Source organism: Podarcis melisellensis, assembly GCF_964234715.1.
Source record: "Podarcis melisellensis genome assembly, chromosome: 1".
Taxonomy (NCBI): domain Eukaryota; kingdom Metazoa; phylum Chordata; class Lepidosauria; order Squamata; family Lacertidae; genus Podarcis; species Podarcis melisellensis.
This window is the reverse complement of record NC_138528.1, coordinates 125,457,325-125,472,568: the sequence shown is the minus strand read 5'-3', so window position 1 is coordinate 125,472,568 and position 15,244 is coordinate 125,457,325. Positions and strand designations below refer to the sequence as shown.

At 44.6% G+C, this 15,244-nt stretch overlaps 1 protein-coding gene across 4 annotated transcripts in view; it reads right to left on the bottom strand.

The window, feature by feature from the left end:
• The window catches only part of NBEAL1 (neurobeachin like 1), a 139,618-nt gene extending 124,374 nt beyond the window's left edge, over nucleotides 1–15,244 (bottom strand). For 3 of the 4 annotated variants that reach the window (XR_014163085.1, XM_081889447.1, XM_081889449.1), the window contains exons 1-2: nucleotides 15,082–15,244; nucleotides 13,160–13,593 (exon numbers count right to left, since the gene is read on the bottom strand). Coding sequence is in view for 3 of the 4 variants with exons in the window: in XM_081889447.1 (XP_081745573.1) it covers nucleotides 13,160–13,210 (51 nt within the window). In the remaining variant the exon portion in view is untranslated. Of the gene's footprint in view, nucleotides 1–13,159; nucleotides 13,655–15,081 lie in introns of all 4 variants that reach the window. The other variant, XM_081889448.1, reaches the window with a different exon arrangement.

Sequence of the window (15,244 nt, the reverse complement as noted above, 5' to 3'; positions counted from 1 at the left end):
AAGCAATAAACAACTACCTGACATTCAGAAGACATCTTAAGGCAGCCCTGTTCAGGGAAGTTTTTAACGTGTGATATTTTAGTGTATTTTTGGTTTCTATGGAAGCCGCACAGAGTGGCTGGGGAAACCCAGCCAGATGGGCGGGGTACAAATAATAAATTTTTATTATTATTATATAATCCTGCACAGTTCCAAAGAGACTTCACTGAGCTTCAACTCAACCTGATGGTAATAGCCGGAAGAGCAAAGTTCAGTCATTTAGAGCTATACCAGGAAGTACTGGCCGCTATAAACAAAAGCTGGATCAGCCGGTAGAAGCTTTCAATACTGCATTCCCCACAATGGGGGTGGGGATTATTCACTTCGGAAACCTTGGGAAACCCGAATCGTGGTGCAACCCATCGTTACGTTAGTCACAAAGCATCCATCCTAGCAGAGCATCAAATTAGTGCAAAAATACTGTTAATTATGATTTCTTTAGAGTAACTTTCAGCATGTTTATCCAGCAGAAGTTGGTAAATCGCAGCCATTTCCATTATTAGCTAGAATCAAACATTGTTACATACAACTCAGTGACGTTAGCCTAACAATGGACTGGAGTGAACATTCACAAATAGCTTTATATACTCTGCAATCAGGCTAAATCTATGGCTCTTAATAATAACTGCCTTCTCTGAAAAAGCAAGACTTTTAAAAAGCACATCACTTGATGATTTACTGTTGACGATCTGCAGCTGAACACGTGAACTGAAAGAATTTGAAAACAATTTTGGTTGGTGCATCTGCGATGGGGACAGCAACAGTCCATTCGCACATGAAAGCTGTCACATGATTAAAATCACTTAGCAAGTGTGTTGTGATGAGGAATCTTTTTCCCTTAGGCTGTGGAGAACAAGTTTTAAATCTCCACTTGGCTATGAAGTCCATCGGGTAGCCTACAAAGATGTTACATGGATAAAACTGAACTAGGAATCATGTATGGCGCCTTGAGCTCTTCAGAGGAAGGGTAAAGGTAAAGGTAAAGGGACCCCTGACCATTAGGTCCAGTTGTGACCGACTCTGGGGTTGCAGCGCTCATCTCGCTTTACTGGCCGAGGGAGCCGGTGTACAGGTTCTGGGTCATGTGGCCAGCATGACTAAGCCGCTTCTGGCGAACCAGAGCAGCGCACGGAAACGCCGTTTACCTTCCCGCCAGAGAGGTACCTATTTATCTACTTGCACTTTGACATCCTTTTGAACTGCTAGATTGGCAGGAGCAGGGACCGAGCAACGGGAGCTCACCCCGTTACAGGGATTCGAACTGCCGACCTTCTGATCAGCAAGTCCTAGGCTCTGTGGTTTAACCCACAGCGCCAAACATGCAATAAATACATAAATGCAATAAGGTGCATGGCTGAACTAGCCCTAAGTCTGCTTTTAGAGCAGGTGGGGGGGGAACCTCTAGGTGTTGTTGAACTACGACTCCCATAAATAAGCCCCAGCATGCATTGCCAATAGCAAGGGATACTGGGAGTTGTAGTTCATCGACAGCTAAGGGGCTGAAGGTTCCTCATGCCCCATAGCTGTCAAGCTTTCAGATTTGAAAATATGGGACAGCCTCACCTGTCCCAGGTACAGTCTACGGGATATCTAACAATCTGGGATAGCAGCAGGAAGCCCTGGAATAAGGAAATTTCCCGCAAAAAAGGGAAGGTTGACAGCTATGTCATGCCCTCTTTAGAGGTTGAAAGTAATCAGCTGAGAAATCTTTTTAAAAGTAACAAGCAAGTTGTAGGAGACACAGAGTTAGCTACTAAGACAAACCCTTTTGCTTCAAGTTTGATATATAAAAGCAGTGGGAATTTATCTCCCACAGATATCATATACAGTGGTACCTCGGGTTAAGTACTTAATTCGTTCCGGAGGTCCGTACTTAACCTGAAACTGTTCTTAACCTGAAGCACCACTTTAGCTAATGGGGCCTCTGGCTGCTGCCGCACCGCCTGAGCACGATTTCTGTTCTCATCCTGAAGCAAAGTTCTTAACCCGAGGTACTATTTCTGGGTTAGCGGAGTCTGTATGTAACCTGAAGCGTATGTAACCCGAGGTACCACTGCACAAGAATCATTTTTAAAATGCACTGTCCCAGCCTTGCTCATCCCATACAATGAAATCCTTTAGGCTTTTTTACTTTTTATAAAGTAAGTCATAAGTCATGTGACTGAATAGAAGACGGTCGGTAACTCTCGGGGAAAACTTTGCTGTGCGATTTGCCAAAAATCATCCGGAAGTAGAAGCCTGTGCATTTCCCACGCTCTCTCTGAGAGCTGGTAGGTCTTGCACTGTCACAAAATAAACGCTACGTCTCAGGATTAATGGAATATTTTCAAGGCAAATTCAAGGCAAGGTTTTTGATACCCGTGTCCTGAGAACCCCAACTAAACACTCATACTTGGTCTAGGCATCTAAGAAAACCAGAACCTTGAAATGTGCTTAATTCATATTTCTCTGCATTCTTTCCTCCTTCCTCTTCTAAACACTGGTCTGAATATCGAGTCAATTAAAATCCACCCTCACGGTTCCTTCTGCAAGAGGCTGTCAACTGCCATGTATTTAATGTACCGTATTTTTCGCTCTATAGGATGCACTTTTTCACCTCCAAAAATGAAGGGGAAATTTGTGTGCATCCTATGGAGCGAATGCAGGCTTCAGGCAGCTATCCGCAAGCCTTCGGAGCACTCCGAAGGCTTGTGGATGGCAGCCTGCAGCCTAAAGTCCGGGGAGCGCAGTGCCAACTGCCGCTGCGCTCCCCGGGCTTCAGGCAGCTATCCGCAAGCCTTCTAAGCCCAGTGGGAGTTCCCGCCGCACTCCGAAGGCTTGCGGATAGCCTGTTTTGGGGGCTGGAGTCGGGGGAAGCAACCGTCCCCAGCCCCGCAAGCCCCGGGAGTGGCGGCAAGGTTGCGCGCAATCTCGCTGCCTCTCCTGGACCTGTTTTGGGGGCTGGTGTTGGGGGAAGCTCGGGTTTCCCCCACCCCAGCCCCGTGGCTAAAAACGAAGCCGCGTGCAACCTCTCCCGGCTGGAGATGTTGCACATGGCTAAAGAAGAAGCCAAGACAGCCAGTGGGATGGATCCCGCTGGCTGTCTTAGCTTCTTTGCTCTTTGGGGCTGGGGGGGGGAAATAATTTTATTTCTTTATTTCCCCCCCTAAAAACTAGGTGCACCCTATGGTCCGGTGCGCCCTATGGAGCGAAAAATACGGTACTTCTTTATATACAAATAAAAGAATTTTAACCGACTGCATAGCATGACTAAACTTTTAAGAAACTCCATGGGGAAGTGTCAAATCCCCAGATTAAACAAACCCAACTTGCATCCCTTGTCATAAACGAACAGCTATAAGGGCAGACTGGGTATGTCCTAAGGGCACAGGAAAAGGGGCCTTTTCAGTAGTGGCCCTATGCTCTTTGAATTCCCTCCCTAGAGAGGCAACATATGATTTCAGCTCTATTGGCTTTTCAATGAAACCAAAGACTCCTTTTATTTCAAACTGCTTTTTACCATTTCATGTTCTAACCTCTGCTGTTCTGCTAGTGTGAATTTTAATGTTGTTTTTTTATAAATAATCATAGAATTGTAGAGTTGAAAGGGACCCCAAGGTTCATCTAGTCCAACCCCATGCAATGAAGGAATCTCAGCTGAAGCATCCATTATATTGTGATGGAATTGGTATTACGGCTTTGACGAAAGTTGCTTTGGGAGGACTTTGCTTTGAAATTTATTTTGGGCCCAAAATATTTCAGGCAGTCCGTTTAACAACTGATAGAAAGCCAGGATACTTGTTGTCCAAGCTGAACGCTTGAACAAAAGATGTTCCTTGTTTAAATTGTCCGCAGTGCACTCATTTGAAATGCACCACTGAATTAAAAATGGAGTGTATGCCAAAGGGCATTTATTGCAATAATGCCTGGTCGTGACTGCAGTAATGGCTGTTCTGTTCTGACCACTCAATTTCACAAACTCCTAGGATTCGGCTGCAATTTAGTTTCAACAGCCACCTGTCATGAACATTCATTAGCACTTAGCAATTTGCTGAAAAAAGATATTCCAAAATCAGGTCTTAAACAGTAAAAGTCCCTACTACTGTGTAATGTGTCATGTGTTGTTGTTCATCTGAGGTTGTATTTACCTAATTTTAAGACAAGCTAAGCAACAAAGGGACGCGGGTGGTGCTGTGGGTTAAACCACAGAGCCTAGGACTTGCCAATCAGAAGGTTGGCGGTTCGAATCCCCGCGACAGGGTGAGCTCCTGTTGCTCAGTCCCTGCTCCTGCCCACCTAGCAGTTCAAAAGCGCGAAGTGCAAGTAGATAAATAGGTACCACTCCAGCGGTAAGGTAAACGGCGTTTCCATGAACTGCTCTGGTTTGCCAGAAGCGGCTTAGTCATGCTGGCCACATGACCCAGAAGCTGTACGCCGGCTCCCTCGGCCAATAAAGCGAGATGAGTGCCGCAACCCCAGAGTTGGCTACGACTGGACCTAATGGTCAGGGGTCCCTTTACCTTTAAGCAACAAATGATAGCTATTGTGTCCTGATAGGTAAAACCACAGAATTCAAAGAGGGGTCACTCTTTGTCCCATGAATGTATTAGCTTTAATCTGTTATTTTCTCTCTCTTTCCAATTCCCTGAAGCATAATATGTTGAAGTAAATTATTCCTGGAGTCTTAATTGCTTAGATCACAAACCCATCATTACTGAAGTACCAGTATTGTCTACTCACTCAAGTGCCCAATTGTTTCAAGCTGCTTAGGCGGAAATGTTTCAACCTATTTTAAGTATATTCTAATCAGTAATGGATGGTTTGGAGTAATTAGGCCCTGCAGGAGAAGAAATGCAAATAGCCAAATAAAACATTTTTGTAAGGGCATAAGCTATGGTGGTTTTGTCCAAATCTCTGTGCTTCTACCTAGTACTATGGGCTTCTGAATAATAATAATAACAATAACAATAACAATAACAATAATAATAATAATAATTTATTATTTATACCCCGCCCATCTGGCTGAGTTTCCCCAGCCACTCTGGGGAATCAGCCCTGGGAAACAACAGCAGTAAAAAGTAAATCCAGATATGTATGTTTTGATATGTACATAAAATATGACTGCAGGAAGAGTTCTGTATTTTTTTAATAATATTTTTGTAATGGCTAAAACAATAAATGTATTTTCTTGCAAGAGATCAGCACACAACACTGTCCTCAAAGACAGGACAAATAACTCAAGTATTCAGTTCTTCTCACAACTGCTATACTCCCTAGGATGACAGAATTTTAGAGTCAGAAGAGACCCTGGAGATCATCAAATCCAACCTTCTACTCCAGAGACAGCCAACATAGGGCCCTCCTGAAACTGCCATCATCCATGAACTGGCCATGATGGCTGAGGCTGATGAGCTGTAAAAGAGATAAAAGGTAAAGGACCCCTCGACGGTTAAGTCCAGTCAAAGGCAGCTATGGGGTTGCGGCGCTCATCTCGTTTTCCGGTTGACGGAGCCGGCGTTTGTCCACAGACAGCTTTCCAGGTCATGTGGCCAGCACGACTAAACCGCTTCTGACGCAACAGGACACCTTGACGGAAACCAGAGCGCACGGAAACGCCGTTCACCTTCCCGCCACAGAGGTACCTATTTATCTACTTGCACTGGCGTGCTTTCGAACTGCTAGGTCGGCAGGTGCTGGAACAGAGCAACGGGAGCTCACCCTGTCACGAGGATTCGAACCGCCAACCTTCCGATTGGCAAGAGCTGTAGTCCAACAACATCTGGGAGAGCATCACATTTGTTACCCAGTTCTACTCAATGTAGGAATCTTGCAACCGCAGCATCCTAGGTCCACGACCACCCAGTTGCTGCTTTAATAGCTGCATCGGAAGAAAACTGCTCCATGTCCAAGAACTGAACTAGGTTTCAAGTCATACTGTACCTCCACTTTAGAAGTTGAGAGGACACATTCGAATTGCTTTCTTTATGACGAAGAAAACCCAGCCTGCCCGTATCGAGCGGCAAATGATCCTCGCCTCCATTTCCACTTGGCCTGTTGGTTTCCCAAGGACAGGAAGTTTTGGCTCTAAGGCAGGGTGTTGGGAGATAAGTAGACCTGTTCTTATCTCCCAACACCCGCACAGGCCAACTTTGATTGGCAGGCAGGTGCACATGTCAGTCACCTGACAATCACAGTAAATTGAGTGACCCGTTTTCCTTTGCCTGCAGAAACCAAAAGGCACCGTACTTTGCAGATCAATTGACTGGCAGGGCCTGCAAACATCATGGGAGCTCCACCTTTACCCAGTGGCGTAGCGTGGGGGGGTGCAGGGGGGGCCGGGCGCAACATCTGGAGGTTAGGGTTAGGGGGCGCAAATCCACGGGTTAGGGGGCACAAATTACTTGCCTTGCCCCGGGTGCTGATAACCCACGCTACGCCACTGCCTTTACCTGCAATGTTAGGAGCAGGACAACGGCACATGGCTTGGCCCAAACAGCCTCACAGGCCAAATGGAGAGGCCTAGCAGGCCTGATTCTGACCGTGGGCTGCAGGTTCTGCACTGTTGCTGTGGCAGAGGAACCTCTCTCTGAAAGGTGTTCCAAACCCAGAGAAACGTACCACTTTTTTCCCATTTCAGCTTTTAGCACTTTTAAAAGTAAAAGTCATGGAAGCAGAGCATTTTCACCACTGAAGAGTAAAATTACTGCTTTCAAACCACAGACTGACTCGATTTTTTAATAAGTAGAAGTACAGTGATACCTCAGGTTACATACGCTTCAGGTTACAGACTCCGCTAACCCAGAAATAGTGCTTCAGGTTAAGAACTTTGCTTCAGGATAAGAACAGAAATTGTGCTCCAGCGGCACGACAGCAGCAGGAGGCTCCATTAGCTAAAGTGGTGCTTCAGGTTAAGAGCAATTTCAGGTTAAGAACAGACCTCCGGAACGAATTAAGTACTTAACTAGAGGTACCACTGTAATAATGGTGTCGTCCGTCCGTCCCCCCCCCCCCAAAAAAAGGCTTATTGTGTTTCACGAAGAAGAAACGCAATAGGTCAGGTGAATGAAAAACCTGTTTGGGCAGAACTTAGTTTGTTAAACATTTGGGTAAAACATTTCTCCATAACCGCCGCCAGATTATACAAGTGACTATAAACACAGGGTCTTCATCGTTTTGCACTTACTTCAAGTTGTTGTTTTGCCAAAGTGACCTTTAGTTTTCAAAGCCCCAAAGCAGAATTTGACCCGAGGGCATCCCTGACGTGACAGCTGTCTATATAGCCACAACTAGATCCTAAGACTCTGACATTACCCTGTCAAAGTGGCGGAATATTTAAGCTAGTGAATCAGTGGGCTTGGGAAGTGGAAAGTCCACCTGTCTGGTGAATGTAGGCTTCTATCCATCTTTCATTAATATACTTGAAAAAATAACCAGTTCAATTACTTCTCCTCGCTTTCTCGCCAAATGTTCTGCCCCGATATTCAACAATTCCATAGGCTGTTTTTCCAAACGTATTATATTATATTATATTATATTATATTATATTATATTATATTATATTATATTAAGTCATATTACCTTCCGGGTCGGCGGGCAGACAGGATTGTGACCTCTCCCACTGGGGGTACATGTCCATCTCCAGGCAGTGTTCAAAACTCCCATTGTCCTAGGCGCATTTTGCGACAGGGAATTTCATGAGCGCGAGCGGTTTCTGAGCTCTGGGTGCAATCCTGCGCCGAAGATTTCAGATTAAAACTGCAGAGTGGAAGGAAAGGAGGAGCTTTTTCTGCCTCCCCACTTCTAGCTACTCTCTGAAGATGCAGAAGAGACCCTCTTAATAACATTAGGGGGGTGGGCAGGGGAAGGACTAGAGCAGGGGTCAGCAAACCTTTTCAGCAGGGGGCCGGTCCACTGTCCCTCAGACCTTGTGGGGAGCCAAACTATATTTTTTGGGGGGGAAATGAACGAATTCCTATGCCCCACAAATAACCCAGAGATGCATTTTAAATAAAAGCACACATTCTACTCATGTAAAAACACACTGCTTCCCGGACCGTCCGTGGGCCGGATTTAGAAGGCGATTGGGCTGGATCCGGCCCCCAGGCCTTAGTTTGCCTACCCACGGACTAGAGCATGTGAAAAATTAACGTAATATTTTAGCTGCAGTTCATTTATTTTCAGCTCTGTATTTTTGTTGTTTTTAATAAGCGAGACTAGACATGGCATTGTTGCGCCCATGGCCTAGGTTTAAGGTGCCATTTAAGCTCCTAGCTTTCATATCTCAGTTTCTAACACTGTCTCCAGGTTGTGACAACTGTTCCACATTTGACTTACGGACAAACAATCCGCCATTTATCAAAGGGCTGGCTAAACTGTCCACATCTTTGTAGACTGCAGCACCCATCACCAATGGCCATTGCAATCTATGCTGAATGGGGCTGACAGAAGACGGAGTCCAGCAACACAGAACAGTATGGACAGATTCAGTAAGTGACTTAAATCTATACATGATGGATTTTCCATGCAGGATCTCTTCAACCATGGAAAGCACATATCTGGACAAGAAGCCACGATCAAGCTCCTCCACTACATGTAGCCAGCAAGATCATCTCAGTAGGTCCAATGCCTTTTTAAAACAAAAAACATGACCCCCAAATTCTATCTTCTTCCTGCCACGCAAAGAACAATTTACAGAGCTTGGATATTTTCCTGCTGTTTCAGTGCCAATCCAACCTGCATTTGTCTCTATAATGAGTGCAGCTAATCTTCCCTTCAATAGCCAGAAAAGTTTTTTTCTAATCTTAAGTGGCAGAAGATGAGCATGTGTTAGCAAACAAAGGAACTTCTGCCAGGTTTCCCCCCCCCCTCCACATAGGGCATTTACTCAATGGATGAAACTTTTCCTCTGCGGACGTCTTGACAGGAATGCAATAAAGTCAAAACAGACATCTGAACAAGTGCCCTAAAGTGGCAGAAGTGCTTCATGCGTTATGCAGTCATTAACTCGGTATCAAAGCAAGAAGCCCACATATTTCAATTTGGCATACTGATCCAAAAAAAATGGGCCTGCTCCAGCCACAGCGAAGCCCTTTTACGTGCTATTGATTTCAGCAGAGAGGCAAGCACCTGCTCAGAATTCCTCCCACTGGGAACAAAACAGGACTCGCTGCTTGTTGAATCGTACCCAAAGTTTGTCACCGCGAGACTATTTTACGGGGATCTTCAATCTCTGCTGGAAACAGGATTGAGGCTCCATTTTAGCTTGAGCGGTTATTGCTTTTCACTTGGCTTTCTTGAGTTTTACTGCTGCTTTCTGCCCAGAGTACTTTTTTCAGCACAAAAAAAGCAGATGGTATTATTATACGTGGCATTTTTAAAAAATGTATGCATAACACGATTTATTGTGTCAAGTCAAACCACGTGCCATTGGTCTCTGTCTTGTCTCTCATTAAAAAGTAAAGTCAGAAGGAAATTGTTTGACCAATTCAAATATTTCCACACTCTTTTTTCTCTAGAAGTGGCAGAGCTATATTCCTAAGTAGCCCCTGGCATACTGGCACAGCTTATTATGTAACAATTCCAGCCTTGTAATCCCCATAAGCAAGACTACACAATTTCAAGTGAAATTAATAGGTCATCTAAATACTGACGCAAATAAAACAATTTAGTAGACATTTTATTCATTCACCGTTACATTTTAATTTGTGGGTTTAAAGAAAACAGTTTCAGCAAATGAAAGACGAAATCATTTCACGTGGATAAGACTATCTCTGCTCCTTTTCAGTCAAATAAGGTGAATCCCGTAAGGTTGACTTTTGCAGTCACTCCAAGATGATCACCAGAATTCTGAGTCACTCAACTCACAAATAGGACAGCAGAGAAACGAAAACAGTACTGATATATATTCCCCTCTGGTAGCTCAAAACCTGATTCGGTGCTGCATTTTGTGCGGCAAACAGCTTCAAAGCATACTCATAGATTAAAGCATTAAAGAGCAGTAGTTTTTGCCTGATAGGCTTTTAAACTCAAAAGCTTCAGCATTCTCACCAACAGCTGTTGGTCCAATAAAAGATGTCATCTTAACCTACTTTCACAACCCATAAGTCATTTGTGATTCCTGCATCCCCTAGCATTTTTCAGACTGTTTGCTCCTAGATTATAAGAAGTTTTGCTAGATTTGATACAACAGAATTTCCAGTCCTTCAGCACTCGTAAGCACATATCCAGGCTACCATTCTCAACATGCTTCCTAGGATGTAAGTCACACTGAATTGTTGGGAGTGGAACCTACTTTTGAGTCAGCATGGAGAGAACTGACTGAAAGTGTCACCTTCAGGCATAACTGCTGAAAAAAGGAGAATCTTTATGCATTAGGATGTCAAGATTCAAGCGGGCCCTTGCAACGGGCAATATCAGATGGGGTGGTTCTCATTTTAACCATTCCCATAATGTACCTTCTTTCAGGGACATGTTTTGCTGCCTAGGTCACATTCACACCGTATCTCTAAAGCACGGTGGCAAGACTTTAAGCAGCCAGGAATCCACTCTTCTCTGGGCCACCTCCCTGGGGCCACAGAAGCCACAATGGGTGGAACCATAGCTGTAAACTTAAACATTTGAAAATAAGGGATCAGCAGCCAAAAGAAGGGATTTTAGTCAACCAGCAGCCAAACGAAGCCTCAAGCGGTGGTTCCCACAGCGCAGCAACCCGGCAAAGGGGATACAGCAAGGAAAACCACCATCACCTCTCCACTGGGAAGTGCTGAGCAAAGGCGAGTCCCCAGGCAACGCGGCCAATTTGATCGGCACAAGGCATGCAAGCTCCACCCCCCAGTCGTTCTTAGACTCCTTATTGGGTGAGCAACGCAGCCAAGCAACACAGTTGGAGCCTCCCTCCTCCCTGGCCGGCAGGGAGGGAGGGAGAGGAGCTGCTTCCTTTGAAACCCGGAAAATTTAAGGGACATCATCAATAAGGGACAGCAGCGGGACATGGCGCTGGGATAAGGGACTGTCCCGCCAAATAGGGGACGCTTGACAGCTATGGGTGGAACAAGGAATATAAACATTTACTTTGGTAGGTAGAATAGTGTCTGTTTTGGCCTCCAGGCGTGAGGTTCTTCCACTCCTCCAGAGAGGCTCCTGGGGTTGCACTTGACCCCCGGACCGAACGTTTCTCAACTAATACATTTGATTTATGTCCCACCTTTGCTCTAAGGAGCTCAAAGGGGAATCCATGGTTTTACCCCCTCCCCATTTTGTCCTCGCAACAACCGTGTGAGACAGGTTAGGCTACGAAACAGTGACTGGCCCAAGCTCCCCCAACGACCTTCACAGCTGATCAGAGAAGAAAAGTGCTTCGTAGAGGACAAGTTAAAATACCCAAACATGCCACCTAGCAGCTGGGCTCAGTGCTACAAGAAGCAAGTCTCCGCCAACTTTTCCAGATATTATTTCCATAAAATTGTAACCCGTTTCGACCCAGCAACACACATTACCATCTCTCTCCTCTCACGTGTGCACAATACAGTAAACATTACGCAGCGGTTGCGTTCCAGGGCTTCCACCTAATGCCAAAGTCCCGTATAGTCAAAATCCATTGGGTTCAATGGCGGGTGGGATTGCCAAAGTCATTTTTCCCTGACCCTTGTCCCCTTTTTATTCTTAAATGGCCATGCATGTAAAAGCTGAATGCACAAAAGGTAAATGTCCGTAAGTTGAGGGCTTCCTGTAGTTAGCTTGGAGGAAGCGTTCAGAGGCAAAAGATATTAAGAGCATCTGGAAGGTTTAGGTGGTTTGTACTGTTAGGTAGACTGGGACACGGGTGGCGCTGTGGGTTAAGCCACTAAGCCTAGGACTTGCCAATCAGAAGGTCGGCAGTTCGAATCCCCGCGACGGGGCGAGATCCTGTTGCTTGGTCCCTGCTCCTGCCCACCTAGCAGTTCGAAAGCACGTCAAAATGCAAGTAGATAAATAGGTACTGCTCTGGCGGGAAGATAAACGGCGCTTCCGTGCGCTGCTCTGGTTCGCCAGAAGCGGCTTAGACATGCTGGCCACATGACCCGGAAGCTGTACACCAGCTCCCTTGGCCAATAAAGCGAGATGAGCGCCGCAACCCCAGAGTCGTTCGCGACTGGACCTAATGGTCAGGGGTCCCTTTACTGTTAGGTAGGAATGGTTAGAAAACAGTACTAACTTCATAAAAGTTTAGGTCCCACTTGAAAATGTTCCGTTGCACATTTGTGTTATTTTTCATTCTGCCACCAAGTATCTGCTCACTTCAAAACAAAGCTCAATCTGCACGGTCATATTGAGCTTCTAAACAATAGGACGTTTGTGTTTCAAAATCTCACCAGCTTAGGCAGCGGACTAAAGGCAAATTCCTTAACTCCAAATCTTATGGCTCAGAGGAACATTTTTGCATGTTCTTCTTTGCAACAAAACAATGGACACGCAAACAAAAATGCCAAGTGCTTTTGCACAATGAAACTGCTGAAGAAAGCGCCACCCTAACCCAAGCAGAATTCAGATGAAAGGAACAAGAAATAATACCGGAGCCTAATGAGAATAATTATGATTATCCAGCAAATTGTTGTGGTGGTGTAAACATCTCGTTTCTGTAGCCCATCTTCAGCATCACCATCAAGTTTGCACAAGCCCAAGTTTGGCAAACTCCTTGCATAATGAGCATACACTCAAGTGGAAGACTGCATCCAGTCTTGGTTCCGTGGAAAGAAGGCCAGGAAACAAATATTTAAAGTTTTAGATATAACAGATTAGGTTAGGTATGGGGAACCTTTGACCAGCCAGATGCTGTTGAACTACAATTCTCATCAGCCCCAGCTTGCATGACCAATGGCCAGTAATGATGGGAGTTGTAGTTCAGCAACTCCTGGAGATTCAAAAGTTTGTCATACCTGTCCTATAGGAGCACATAACTGTGGCCATTCTGGTCAACTGTACCAGCATGTCAGGATTCCAATAAAAAAACAGTCTAAGGCTGCACTCCTATTCCCAATGCATTCAAGATGACTTACTTTTGAGCAGACGTGATTAAGACTGCACTGTTAGCCATTTGGCTTCAACAAAACTGCTTCAACTAATGCATCACCCAAGTTTTATTTATTTTTTAAAAAGAAGTTACCTTATTGCAATAGAGCATCCAAAGTTCATACAGCCTCTCTCTGGACGCCATCGTTCGCCTTCCTCAGTCGTGAAGTACCATACGCTCAAGATCCTATCATGCTCACTTTCAATTCAAAATGTTCGCTTTAATTCGTCAATCCAATCAAGGACGGGGAAAACAAGTTTCTCCAATACTCTTGCACAGTTAAATCGGCTAAGGGTGACAATCAGCCCTCTCCTTTTCATCGATGGCACTTTGGAATTAACCTCTGAAAGTAAAATTGTGCTGGCTGGAACGTGCAGGATGTGAGACGATGTCAGAAAGGAAATGTTATAATTCCATATTACGGGTGCTGAAGGAGATCCCAGGAACTGCTCTTGTTGTTTCTGAATGATGAAATCTCAGTAAGATGTTGTTGACCTCAAGTCTTCATCATCCCCCTCAGTGACAAACTGCATGGTAGAAAATATATTTTTCAGTGTACCAAACAGCAAAGCAATGTTGACAGATCAGCTGACAAATAAAGACTGGGTTATTTATTTATTTATTAAAAGTACCCACTATGTTGAGTATTTTCTACAATTCACATCATTTATTTAAATTTAAAATTTAAAGTGCTCAGACACTCATTTCCTTGCTTTTGCTTCCGTAAGAATGCGGAAATTAGAATAAGGGCATCGCTGAGCAGAAAAACCCTCTTCACAATAACACAACGTCTCCAGGTTTTCCCCTCCTCTCACATACCCAGTTTCCAAATGTTCCCCCTAGCTTAGAAATTATAAAAACCCTAACCATTTTCAAAGGGTGATGAAAAACGGACGACTTCCGGGGAATTTGGGGGTGGGGTGGGTAGACTGATAAAGTTGTCGTAGGCTAAAGTGCCAACTGCGCTCTACTTAAGATATATATTTTTTTAAATAATGATCCAAAATTAAACACAGATCATCTCTCCTCAAACCTTGTTTCTGATGGTTCTTTCCCCCCACCCTTTCTCTAATTCACACACAGTTGTTTTCCTAACGTCACTTGTCTGCCCCTTTTACTGGATGCCTCTCCCTCAACCCAGTACAATACAATGATGCAACAACAACAACAACAATGAATAAATTCTTTTGGGAATTATAGAGACAGAACTACCTAAACTGTATAGAAACTTATTCATGTATGCTACTACAGCGGCAAGAATGTTACTTGCCCCAAAATGGACAGAATAAGAAGTCCCAGCAAAGGAAGAATGGATACCAAAACGTACGGAATACGCAGAAATGGCGAAACTTCCGGAAAAATAAGAAATCAAGATAGCAAACTTTTTATAAAAGAATGGAAATGGGTTTATTGGAAAAATAAGAAATCAAGATAGCAAACTTTTTATAAAAGAATGAAAATGGGTTTACTGAATATTTACAGATAAATTGTAAACAGATAAAAACGTTGGCAGGATTGTTGTGATAACCTGCAGTTTGACAAGAGTATTTATTTAAAGTAGATTAACAAGTGAGCAACTTCAGTTCATTTGGAATAATATGCAGAAGATATTACAAATAAATTGAAGGAACCGCAGAAAGAGGGGGAGGGAAGTCGAGTTCCGAAATGTTAAAAGGATTGTAAAACTAGTGAAATGCACAAACCTGAAAAGCACAAATAATTTTTTTAATGAATAAATAAATAATAATAATGAATAATTTAATGATGATGATAATAATGATAATTTCTCATCGCCCCGCAACCCCACCCTTCTTCCAGGGCACACCATCCCTAATCCCCGTGCTGTAGTTTCAGGAGAAATAAATTATAGTTTCAGGAGAGATAAAATATGATTATTCTCATTGCATTTGCCCTCCCCACTTCCCTGTTTCCTTCCCCCCATACCTCGCCCTCCTCCAGCCCCATAGCCAGGCGGCTCTCCCCTCCCCGCCGCCCCACAGGGGCTCCTCGCTCACCGGGGACGCGGGACGCTCCTCGGACCCCGGAGAAGAGGCGCCTTCGCTGGCCGCGGACTCAGCCCAGCTCGGGGGAAGAAGCTGAGGCGGCTCAGCAGGAGGAGAACGAGGAGGAGGCGGCGGCGTTTGCGGCTGCTGCTGCTCCTGCTGGCAAATGGGAAGC